The 12,475-nt window shown below is 51.2% G+C and overlaps 1 protein-coding gene across 1 annotated transcript; it reads left to right on the top strand.

Annotated features, from left to right (window-relative positions):
- Window positions 1-1,134: 1,134 nt before the first annotated feature.
- On the top strand, window positions 1,135-4,303 carry LOC101571970 (CD209 antigen-like protein A). Its single transcript, XM_023705151.1, has 8 exons — window positions 1,135-1,211; window positions 1,339-1,416; window positions 1,527-1,613; window positions 1,985-2,047; window positions 2,307-2,384; window positions 2,606-2,757; window positions 3,171-3,283; window positions 3,717-4,303. Exons 1-8 carry the CDS (start codon window positions 1,172-1,174, stop codon window positions 3,856-3,858), a joined length of 753 nt encoding a protein of 250 aa, XP_023560919.1. The 5' UTR covers window positions 1,135-1,171; the 3' UTR covers window positions 3,859-4,303.
- Window positions 4,304-12,475: the final 8,172 nt, after the last annotated feature.

The following is a 12,475-nucleotide window of genomic DNA, read 5'->3' as shown; positions in this document are numbered from 1 at the left end:
AGAGCTCGGATGCCTCGGCGTAGGGCCCATGCAAGGAGATTCACACCTAGAGACGTCATCATGACCAACAGAGAGAAAACACAGGACGCTCAGCCACTTGTCACATACTGAGACCCTCAAACGGGAACAGCAGATCTCTTCTTAGAACCCAGCTCACTAGAAGACGGTGGGACGGCCCAGCCCAGACGCTGGGAAAATGCTGTGGACAGAGAGCTCTATCCAGCAAAGCCAGACATGCAGCTCTTGAAGGAGGCGCTAACAGGTCCAGGCTGTGGATGAGCTCTGAAGGCGTGGTGCTCAGGGACAGAAGCCACACACAGATGGCAGCACCCTGTGCAGTTCAGGGCTATGAAGTGCTGAGGACGGAGTCACAGGGGAGGCAGGCAGATCTGTTTTCTGGTGCTTGGGAAGAGGCCCCAATGGAGTGCAACTGCTTAGTGCAGTCGTGGCGAACCTGTGGCCCACATGCCACGGCGGGCGCTCAGAGCCATCTCAGGTGTCACAAGAGTCGGGCTGCCCCGCTGCCCCAGCAGCCGAGCATGGAGTAGTCACATACACAGGGGCGATGTGGACCCATCGCGATAACAGGCTACCAAATAGTGTGTTTTCAATGATCAAAGTGGAAAACATTTTGACTCCTGTCATTTAGCACAGAGAGCAGAGAGTCCCGTAAAAGGAAATGGAAGGAGGCTGGACTGTAACTCAGAGCCCACTCCCACCCCTGGGACATCCAGGCAGGGCTGGCTGTGAGCACCTGCAGGTCAGGGCTGCTCTGTTCTCAGAGCTAGGCAGGCATCAGGGGCCTGCAGGCTGCGGAAAGCAACATCTGCATCTTCTGGGCTGCCGATGCCGACGGGTGTCAGCAGTAGGCGATTTGTCGTCATGCCTGCTGCACTGCTGTAACCTCACAGGCTGGAACAGTGCCCTCAGACCCAGGGTTTGCAGCAAGCTCCTGTCCCACCCTGAAACTTGCCCAGCTGTGTCCGGCCCTTCTTTGATCCCCACCCGCCTTTTGGGTGGAGTTGGTGTCCCTATCTTGTTCCTCGTTCTACTTCCTGAGTCAGAAGAATGACCCTGGAAGGGGGGAGGCTCCTGCAAAGTGCAAAGCATGGGGTCATAAAACCCGCAGTCCAGGCCGAAGGCACAGAGAGGAGAGTGGAGGACGCAGGAGATGGCAGGAGAGTGTGAGCCAAAGGTGCCGGGTGGCCCTGGTAAGGCGGCACAAGCTGTGCACTGCTGGAGAGACAGGGATACACCCAGGGAGGCTGCATCTGGCCCCCATGCTGGGGCCGGGCAAGGGGCCGAGCGTCCACAGTTGAGTGTGTTCTGCCCATTCAGAGGAGGACATTTTCAGAGACCAGAGATTCACCAAGAAAGATCCTGAGGTGTCCACTCGCGGACCAAGGAGCTGTCCAGGTACCGTGGTGTGGCTCGTGGTTGGGGTCATGGAGGGTCCTGCCCAGCATGGCAGAGAGGGCCAAGGTCTGTCCCCAAGCCCCAGTTGTGCCTGTCTCCTGGCCCTGCAGTGTCCTGGGGCCGCCAGCCTCTGCTGCTGCTGCTCAGCCTCTCTCTGGCCGTCTGCTTCCTGCTCTTGGTGACGACCCTGGTTCAAGGTGAGTCGAGAGAGGGAGGTAGCCCACTGAGGCCTGCGGTGACCCTCCCTGCCTTCCTCTGCTTTGATGTGGGGCTCCTGGGCTCAGACCTGGAACTTTGCACATGATGGGCAGGCCCTCAGCCACGGAACTGCTCTGGATCGCTGGGCTCTGTGGTTGGGATGCTCCTGGCCCTGCCCCCACAGCCAGCAGACTCGAGATTGAGCTGCATGTTCCTTCCTGAGTGACCTAGGAAGGCCCCTCTCTACTTCAGGCCTGTGACTCCACCCAGGCAACAGACCCCCAGGACCTGGCGACCTTGGCGTTGGATGTGGCACGGGTCCTGCGGCAGTCCAAGCTCTCAGCCGCGCGTCTGCTCTCCTCTCTTGCAGTTTCCAGGATCTCCAAGTCCCCGCAGGTGGAGGCTCAGGATCAGCAGGAGAACCCCAGCTCGGGTGAGGTCCTGGCAGGAAGGTCCTGCCAGAGAGTGGGCTGGTTCTGACACTGTGTGAGGAGGACAAGCCATTGCAATGCGTGTGTGGCAGGAGGAGGGCGGGTGCTGGTCATGCTGGGCAAGGCTGCGTGAGGCTTGGTGGTCCCTTCTGCAAAACGGGCTCTCGGGTCCCTGTGAGAGCCAGAGGTCATACTCTCACGGGGTCTTCTCTGCCCCTGGTACACCATACGTGCTTGATGATTGAGATCCTCATTTTCTAGTCCCTGCTTCTCAGGATCAGGTGTATTCAGGCCTGGAACAGATCCTCCAGCAGCTGAGCCAGATCAACACCTCCTTGGGTAAGGATCTGATGGGCTGGGGTAAGGGCTGGAAAGGAGCCAGGGTCCTAGGAGTGGCTGTGACCCACCTTCTGTGGGCTCCAAACAGGGAACAGTGGAGCTGGGATCTTTCCCCTGAGCTTCTTGCAGCATGGGCTCACATTGACCAAGGGGCCCAGGCCTCGGATCTCAACACTGTGGGCGGGGAAGGGCCCTATCCTGACCACAGCCCTCTTGCCCAGCTCGCCTGTGCCGTCCTTGCCCCTGGACTTGGGAGCCCTTCCAGGGAAGCTGCTACCTCTTCTCTGGGACACAGGGCACCTGGGAATCTTCTGTCTCCGCCTGCCGGGCTGTGGGGGCCCACCTGGTGATCATCAACAGCACTGCGGAGCAGGTGAGCCATGCAGGGGTCACACTGGGGGGTGCCAAAGACCGAGTCCACAAAATGCATTCTGCCTCTTCTCTTTGTGGTCCAGGTGTGCAGCTAGAGTGGGATGGGAGGAGATGCAGCCAGGGAGCTCCCTGCAGGAGGAATGATAGTGAGCTTAGGGAAAGCTGGCGAAGGGACACATATGACAGGAGGGCCTCAGAGCACCTGAGAGACCCACCCTGGGCACAGTCGTGAGCCAAGTCACAAGTGGGCACGCTCGCTCACATGTGTGAGCACGCGTGCACAGCCACAGCATGCAGGCACCTGCCCTGAGGGCTCCTGACTGGACTGCAGGAGGCACCCATGTGGTGGGATGGGTGCTGTGGGACACAGGCAGCCAGGGACAGGTGCCTCTGCAAGGTCTCTCTTTCACCCAGAGATTCCTAAGATACTGGAATATCAGGAAAAACAAGGTCACCTGGATCGGCCTCACTGACCACAGGACAGAGGGCTCCTGGCACTGGGTAGATGACACCCCTCTGCAGCTCAGGTGAGGCTCCCCAGGGACCATGCCCAGAGAGGGGTGAGCTGGGGAAGGACCAGGACCACGCGGCATCTCAGACTGGTCATCAGAAACCAACCACGGAACTTCCTAAGCACAGACTCCCACCCACCCTCGCCCGGGGCCTTCTGGTCTCACCACCCCAGCTACTGTCCCCCAGAATCTGCATTTCACTTGGGTGGCGCTGTCATGGTGGTAAAGTGTGAGCCCACCTTTTGTGAAATGCTGCCCTGAACTTTTGAGCACTGTTTGGCTGATTCATGCACATCCACCAGTGAAGCCCAGCGACCATCTGTCCAGCAGTGCATTTGCAGGGCCTTCCACGGGATGTGTGCTCATGACGTTCTCTCTCCCTCCCTTCCTCCCTCCATCCGTTCATCCCTCCGTCCATCTGTCTGTCTGTCTCTGTTCAAATTCACAGCTTCTGGAGTAAGGGGGAGCCCAACAACCGCGGTGATGAGGACTGCGCGGAGCTGCAAGATGACGCCTGGAACGACAATGCCTGTAGCGCAGAGAACTTCTGGATCTGTGAACAGCCGTCGGCTCCCTGCCCTGGGAGCTGAGGGTCCCTGCTCCCTGTGCCCCCGGGACCAGCAACTTCCGCTTGCTCTCCTCCGCCCCCGCAGCCTTCTGAACTCCCCTTGGTCTTGCAGGGAGGGCTCTGAGACCCGGAAACCCCTCCCCTTGGGTCTCTTCCTTCACAGAGCACTCATTCCTCTCCCACCGAGGATGGTCTCAGTCCCAGCCCAGCCCAGCCCCTTGTCCAAGACCCAACGGGCTGGTGGCATCCTTCACTGGTGCACAGTTTGTCTGCCATAGTTGCCACCCCATACTCCTCAGGATGGAGTGGAATCATGAAGCGGAAAATCACACAGTGGAGGATGTATTTTACTCTAACCATCTTCTGTTCCTTCTCTACAGTGCTAAATACTATAGCTTTGTAGTGCATCTGGTACTGATATGTTGTTCTTTTTTAATATGTTCTGTGTCGTGCCAGCTCCTCACCCTGGGCGCACTGAGCTGGTGATTGAGACCAGGTGTGGTGGCGCGCCCCTGTAACCCCAGCGCTTGGGAGGCTGAAAACAGGAGGATCACTTTGAGTCTGATCTGTGTAGTGTGACCCTGTAGACCCTGTACTAAATAATATAGATAGATATATAGATATATTTCTGCTGCTGTGTATTTTATGTCCCGGGGACTGATTTGATCAGTTTGTTACATAATCTCCCTGGCCCTCCCTCTCTCCCTTTGTCTCCACGCATGCATAAAGTCATGAAAGCTTTTTTGATTCAGATTCCTTAAAATGTTCTTTAGTAAAAGTTCATGACAGTCTTCATATATCTTTTTATTTATTTATTTATTTATTTATTTATTTATTTATTTATGGTGCTGGGGATCGAACTCAGGACCTTCTGCATACCAGTCTGGCACTTATGCCAGTGAACTGCCCCCCTGCCCCACATATCTGAAGAATATTGTAACATTTTCAGATGGAGGTGAACCCAGTCTTTCTGGAGACCGGTTTAGAGAATCTTCATTTTCCACTGACTTTGGAGCAAGGAGGCCAAGGTGTCTCACACTGCAACTTCCTGTTTCCTTTTTCAGCATAGTTGCCTTAAAGCCTAGCATTCTTTCTAGTTAAATTGATGACATGGTTACATGTTGCTTTGCTCACTTCTGGTTTTTTTTTTTTTTGTTTGTTTGTTTTGTTTTGTTTTGAGGAACCAGGGACTGAACTCAGGCCCTTGCTCTTGCCAGGGAAACACTTATTCCACTGAGCCATCTCCCCGGCCCCTGTTGTTTTGATTTTAGGGGGAGGAGACATTTGGTGGGACACAAACAGCTCAGAGGTAGAGCAGACACCACTCTCCTCACTAACGAGGGACCCTGAGGAGTCTGATGAGCTCGGCGATGCAGGCGATGCAGACAGGTGTGGTTCCTAGTGCCGAAAGACATGAGCCGCATTTAAAATATTTTTTTCGTAAAAGCTACATTTCCATATGTGGTCGCAGTGACAATCAGACTTCGATATAAACTTCCAAGGTCACTCGTTGTATTCAAACCATAGCATTGTTACAACAGCAAACAGAAACACTAAAACACCAGGATTTAGAGGCAGATTTATTTCACATCGATGGGTACCGAGCAGAATCATTCCCACAATACCAGGACCTGCTGTCTGCCAGCTCAGGACTGATAAGGGATCAACAAGAAGGAAGTACAGAAGCAGAGTACTTGGCTGTCTTTGATTGGTTCTTACAATACGTATCCTGGTGACCAGCTGTGCATCATATTGACCAACCGTTTCTGGGCAACAGAAGTGACAGAAACTGTAATAGGAATTGTTACCGGGGCAACTAAAGACCGGCTGGAGGGCCCTGCCTGCTGCATTGTGAACCTTGGGCACCACACCTCATGTGGAGGTACACACTTGTGATCCCAGAACTCTGGGAGACTGAGGCAGGAGGATTGCAAGTGTGACCCCAGACTGGGCAATCTGGTGATGCAGCATCTTCTCCCAAAGCAATAAATTAAAGACGGGCTGGGGCGTGTAGCTCAGCGTGAAGGCCCTGGGTTCACTCTCCATTGCCACTAAAATAAAAGTCAGAGGCTAAGAGCCGGTAGACAAGAGATCAGGCTAATTCAAGGAGCCATCACCCAGAGAAGATGGAGATGGTTACTGCCCCCCAGAGAAAGATCGTTGGAGATAACGCAACTACGTAACAGGGATTTCTTGGGGGAGGAGAGACAGCGCAGGGAACCATGGGAGGGTTGGCCGTGTGCTCACTGGGAACCTACGCTCTGTTGTGCTTTCTCCTCTGTAATATCCTTAAGACAAAAACTAACCTGCACCTTCTAGGTCAGTGCCAACGATGCTTCAGAGAAGCCCAGGATTTCTCTGCAACTTCAACACCATTTCCCTCTTAATTGAAGAGCAACCTTACCAAGTTCCTAGCCCACACCCTGATGCTATCTGAAAACTGCTAGATATTTGAAATTCTGCAAAACTGAACAAAGACTGCCGATTAGGAGGTCTTGTGATCATTTTATCTAGTTCCTTTCCCTGCAACAGTTGATGCCAGAAGTAAGCGCCTCAGCCATGCAAAGCCAGCTTTCTTCATTTGTGAAAAATGGGTACCGCTGGAGACCGTAATACCAAGTAAAATAAATCAGACACGGAAGGGTAACTATCACATGACTTCTCTTGTATTAAAAACACAAAGAATAAATAGCTCAGGGGCACAATAAAAGATAGGGGACAGGAAACAGAGAGATGAGAAAGGGATTGCGGAATGGAGAGGGACCAGAGGGAGAAAAGAAGAAAAGGAAGCAAAAGGATCAAGATGTGCTCTGTGTGTGTACCCCATGACGCCCCACAATGCATGCATCCATTATGCATCACAAACATATGCTACTCAAAATGGGAAGCAGCCAGGCATGACGGCCTGTAGTCCTACCACTTGGGAAGCTGAGGCAGGAGGGTTGCTGTGAGTTCAAGGCCAGCCTGGCCTGCATAGCAAGATTGTTTCAAAAACAAAACAAAATTTAAAGGGGAAGTAAAAGGAATTTACAACATTGCACAAAGAGGAGAAAGAAAAACAACTTTACGAGGGCGGATTTGCAAAGTAGGGATCATCTAAAATGAGATTATGGGGCCTACAAGACAGCTCAGTGGACTAAAGCACATGCTTAGGCATGCTCAGGGACTGCAGTTCAATCCCCGGCAGCACATCTCGTGCCAACCCTGCTCTCAGGGTGGACTGAGTGGGCCACAGAGTCAAGCATGATGGCACACGCCTATAATCCCAACGCTGGAGAGGCTGAAAACAGGAGGATCAGTATGAGTCCAAGCTGCATAGTGAGATGCTGTAACAAGCAAATACATAAAAATAAAATAAAATAGACTCAGACCCCCGCGGAGGAAGCAGAGGGAGCCCACTTCGGCGAAGAAGACATCATTGATGGATTGGCCATGACCAGCTTTGTCACTTTTTTTTTTTTTTTTTTTGGTGGTGGTACTGGGGATTGAACTCAGGACTCTGTGCTTGCCAGGCAAGCACTTATTCTACTGAGCTATTTCCCCAGCCCAGCTTTGTCACTTTTGAAGCGCTGGAGAAAGATGTAGCATTTAAGCCTCGGGCACGTGTGGAGAAAGGCCAGACTCCCCCGAGGAAGAAGAAAAAATGAGAAGCACTGGACAATGGCTTCTCTTTTCATTCAAAGAAGAGCAGGCTCAGTCATCCACATCACTACGGTTCAGATCGAGAAAATGACCACAATCTCTGCCAGCACCTTGGGAAGAGAAAGAAAGTGACAAAGGGACTCAAACAGCTCAAGCCGGAGCAGAACAGTTGCAGGGACAGTGACAGCAAAAGTGCCACTGCAGAATCCAAGGGTTTCCATTGGAACAGCTCTCGTGAAAGGCTTGGCGATAGTTCAGCTCCTTCCAGCTTGGGAACAGGCTACTTCTGTGACAGTGACAGTGACCAGGAAGAAAAGGCTGATGGCCTCCAGTTCTACATGGATCAAGAAAAGAACCTCAGGTTCATTACCTGATAAAGTGAGCTTTCCACTGCCTGAAGCAAAGGGATTGTGTCTGGTCATTCTTTCTAGCTGTACCAGTCTACCAACTTGCCACTTGCTTTCCACTTTTATTGCTGTCATGTATCTTGAAAACAGGTGTCTAAATATCATGATTTGTAGATGCTTGGCCCTCAAAGCATAGCCCACTCCATCTCCCATCTCTGAGTCCGTCCTGGCCCCATCTCTTTTTCTTTCATGCTTGTGGATTAGACTCAGGAGGCTGCAGTTGGTACTTAGTGCATCCTTTCTGTTAAGCCCCAAGTTTTTTTCTCCTTCTTTGCCACCAGTCTCCAAGAGAGATCTAAAGGCGCTTGTTCCATACTGTCATTAACTTGAATTCAGCATATGTAGCCCATTATAAAATGCGAGACATCATCATTTGAGCAGGTCAAACATATTCAGATGAAGACAAATAGTGCTTATTTGATTCCTTAAAATCAGGAAATGATTTATAGCTGTATATACAAATTAGGTAGGCTCACTGGGGAGATGGCTCAGTGGAATAAGCGTTTCCCTGGCAAGCGCAGGGGCCTGAGTTCAATCCTTGGTTCCATCAAATTAGTTAGGTTAAATATACAACTACTTTCTCTCAGTTCAATGAGAAGAAAGATTTGAACTAATAGTGTTTAGACAAGATATCGTGTCTGCGTCTTGTATTATGAATAACTACTACGAAGACAACAATATGCAATGTAGCAATTATTGTAACTGTCCTACTGACCTGTTTTGAAAATGTCTCATTGCTATGTCTTTCTCATTAAAATTAATTTTTTTAAAAAATCAGGAAATGAAAAAAATGCTCTCTGGAGAAATCATGTTCTGCCTGCCTTGGGTGAGAGACCAGTGCATGTCCCCAGAGGAGAGCAGGCTCTCGCCTTGAGGTTTTTATCTCTGAAGGATGGCAGGACGGCCGGCTCGCTGACACATGCATTATCCATGTCATTTTAAACACAGTGACCTATGGAAGGGTGAGCTGTGCTGTGACGTGGTGATGGGCTGTTGGATGACAGCGAAAGTACCCCCTGGAAAGGGGGCTGTGGATTATTCTTTTGTTTACCTGACAAGTAGGAGCTTCCTTCCTCCAGCCCAGAGCCTTAGCTCCTCACAAGCTGAACCCTGGTGTCTCAGGAAGCCCGTGTGTGGCGCAAGTGGACAACAGTGGTGGTTCTGCACCTGAGGTTGTCACTGTCCACCTGAACACCCAGGTCACACCGAGACACACACCGGTCATCTTCTCATTCTGTGGGGCCTCCCCAGAAACCAGGGAGGACTTGAACCTTCTGGCCACTCCAGGAGGTCCACTGGCAGTGGTTGATCTCACTTCCAAGTCTGGTCTTTCTCTAAGAGGATGGGCCTGATTCAGGATTTCATCAACACGCAGACATCTTTCTTTAAAAGGAAATGTGAATTCCAGAACCATCACTCATCTTTAGCAGCGGCAAACGATGGTGAGGCTGCCCGTTTTGCATTCCTTTTAAGTACACTGGCCAGTGACCACAGCCTTGGCTACACACCCAAGTCCCCTAGGGAGCTGCTTGCTACAAGACCGATGCCTGGGCTTCACCTTGGACCAGGGTGTCCGGGCACCTCAGCCACCACTAGACAATCACCTCTCCCTGGTAACTCCCAGAATTCAGCTGCCGTAGTATCAGCAGGCCCAGGGAGACGCATGGCCAGTGTCTCAGCCAAGCCTTTCCAGGCACAGGGCTGCGCTCGTGACAGCTCTCCCCTCTTAGCCCTTTCCCAGTCACTTCCACGCTAATTAGTAAGGGTATCATTTTATAAATTACAGCTTCGTATCAGAGGAAAGCAGAGTTTATTTTGATTCAGTCAGCTGTGTGAAATACAGTACCCTAATTTTAGCCCACCCCTTCTGTGGATGCCTACGGAGAAAGAGAATGACAGGTGTTCGGAGAGAAGTCCCAGTGGGAGCCATGCGTCTCCCTGGGCCTCCACTCCCCGCCATGGGAGCGCATTTCCTGTTAATAGCAGGGAACCTGGAGGACTTTCGTGAAAAGTAAAATTTGGGTGGGGAATTAGACGAGGCCGTGAACGCTCCGCATCTCAGGTGTGGGACTGTTCCTCTTCACAGTTAGAACAAAGAAAGCTACAGCACTTGGCCCCTTAATCACCAAATTCAGCAATTATGCCAGTCCCCACTCAAAATGAATCGGTATCATGGGAACAAAGAGGCAGCCCGCGTATTTCCACATATTTGAGCCGTGTTTTCTTTATTTTCCTCTCTTTCTCTACAACCGGCCAGAGCCTCTGATGCTAAGCCACACCCCTCTTCAGTTATGAAGTTAATGTAGAAATTAAAAATGATTCTCCCTCCGAGGCCTCACTTTCCTTTCAGTGTGCCGTGTGACAGAGTCAAGTGGAAAGTCTGTCACCTGCACAGGGATTGGGTCTCGGAGTCTGATGCCCCGGCCAGCTGCCAGTTTCTGCCTGTGGCCCTCAGTCCTTTGTTGTGAGCACAAAGTTTTGATTTGCTCATCTGCCACGTGGAGCAGCAAGCACTTCACCCATGTTTTTGGAACAAGTACATGAAAGCACCTGACTCGGTAACTGCTCCGTAAGAAATGCCCAGCGAATGTCACTTCCGGTGAAAAGAGAGAGAATCACTTGGGAGGAGCAGAAGGCTGACGTCCTCTTCGGAAAGCTCTGGCTGTGCTGGAGATCCTGCCAGAGGGTTCGGCCAACACCTGAAGTTTAGCCAGCCATCCTCCCAAGGACACTCCAGACCAGAGAGAAGGGTTGAATTGTGAAGGGTCCCCAGATGATGTGTGTTAAGCCCCTTACCCAAACACCGGGCCTTTGAGCATCACTTGGACCCAAAGGCCAGCATGCTGACCTGGAAGGACTTGATCCTGATTGAGCTGTGCAGCACCTGTCCCTTCAGCATCTGTTCCCAAATGCCAGGCACTTTTGGCCCCCAGAGGAAAGTTCTGACTCAGCACTTGCTATGGGACAGTGTGTCTGAGGATCTGTCGTTTAAAAAAACTTCCTAGGTAATAATTTCGTTCACAAATGATTTTAAGACAGCATCTTACAAGTGCTAGAAAGCAATGTTTCTTCCCCCATATTTACTGCTTTTGGGCTTTTCACTGTCTAATAGAAGGACTGAGGGCTGGCCAAATAACTCAGTGGATTAAAGTGCCTGCAAACAGGCACAGGGGCTGGGGGTTAGATCCCCTGGCCTGCAGTGCTGGTGCGGGCCCCGCCCCCAGGGTGCATTGAGACTGCAATTGAGACTGGGCATGGTGGCATGTGCCTGTGATCCCAGCTCTTGGGAGGCTGTAAACAGGTGGATCACTACAACTCCAATCTAGTAGTGAGACCCTGAATACCCTGTAGACCCTTCCCTAAAATACAAAAAAAAAAAAAAAAAAAAAAAAAGAATGAGAGAGAGAGAGAGCGAGCAAGAGAGAGAGAGAGAGAAGGACTAGAACACTGTAGAGATGTTGCTTGCATGCATGTTGATGTGATAGGTTGGTAAAGTCGAAATAACCACCTAGAAAGCGGTCGCTGGCGTTAGGTGCTGTGCCCTCCCATGCCTGGACAGCCCCCTCGACACTGGCCAACTTGGGACTCAGCACCACTGTTTCCTATTCTCCCTCTACTCACATGCATCTTCATTGATTCTTATTTTTTAATTCATGTTAAAAAGAAACATAAAATAAAATGGTTTGTGACGGCATTACCACTATCCCCTTTACAGTGGGACAGGCCTCATTTGAAAAGGGAGATGACCTCATTTCAAGTGGAGATATGGATGAAAAGAAAGGACAGACAGGACCTAGAAGGTCCAGCTGAATTAGAGCCCCGGGCTATTTTACCATTTTTTAAAATTTTGAATCAGGGTTCTAAGTGGTCCAGAATGGCTTTAAGATTGCGAACCTCTTGCCTCCCAAGTGGATTGCAGGTCTGCACCACTACAGCCAGACATTTAATCTTGACTCTAGAATAACCCTTCACTCCATGTGCTGTGTAGCGGACACACTGAGGCTGTTGGCCCCAAGGCCTGTGCCCACTGCACCCCAGGGGTTTCCTGGGCTGCAGTTCTCCAGGGCTGGGCCCAGGTGGATGCTGCAGTTGGCAGTGGCTCTCTTATTCTTGGCTCCTAGTGGTGGCCTCACTACCATAGCTCCAATGAGCTTTGCTGTATGGGTGACTCTGGCTCTTGGGTGCGCCCTGGCTGATTTTCAGTGTCTTTCAACATAGAGGTGGAGAATGCCTGCTCTCTGTAGCCTTTGATCCTGTGCTCCTAGAGAACCTATGGTTTGTGACTTGTTTTCTGCAGAGCCACAGTAAAAAAAAACACAGCTTAGGAAGCTTAAACCCTGGGAGAAGGATCCACGGGTTGGTGTCCCAATATGCCATAGGTGTACCTAGGAAGTGAGTCCTTTGTGACCCCACAGCCCCAACCTTCTGAGCTTGCAGAAGGAAGGACATCCCTGGAAATCTCTTGAATGCCTGTGGGCCGTTTCCCTGGCTCTCTTCTATCTGCACTAATTTCCTCAGCAAGAAGTTGCTGGGCTGCACCTAATATGCTCTGCTATTCATCACATGACCAGCTGTGAGTTTTATAGGTCT

Source organism: Octodon degus, unplaced genomic scaffold (assembly GCF_000260255.1).
Source record: "Octodon degus isolate 3935 unplaced genomic scaffold, OctDeg1.0 scaffold00214, whole genome shotgun sequence".
Lineage (NCBI taxonomy): Eukaryota > Metazoa > Chordata > Mammalia > Rodentia > Octodontidae > Octodon > Octodon degus.
Note: the sequence above shows the minus strand (reverse complement) of the source record. Positions and strands in the feature narration are given on the sequence as shown.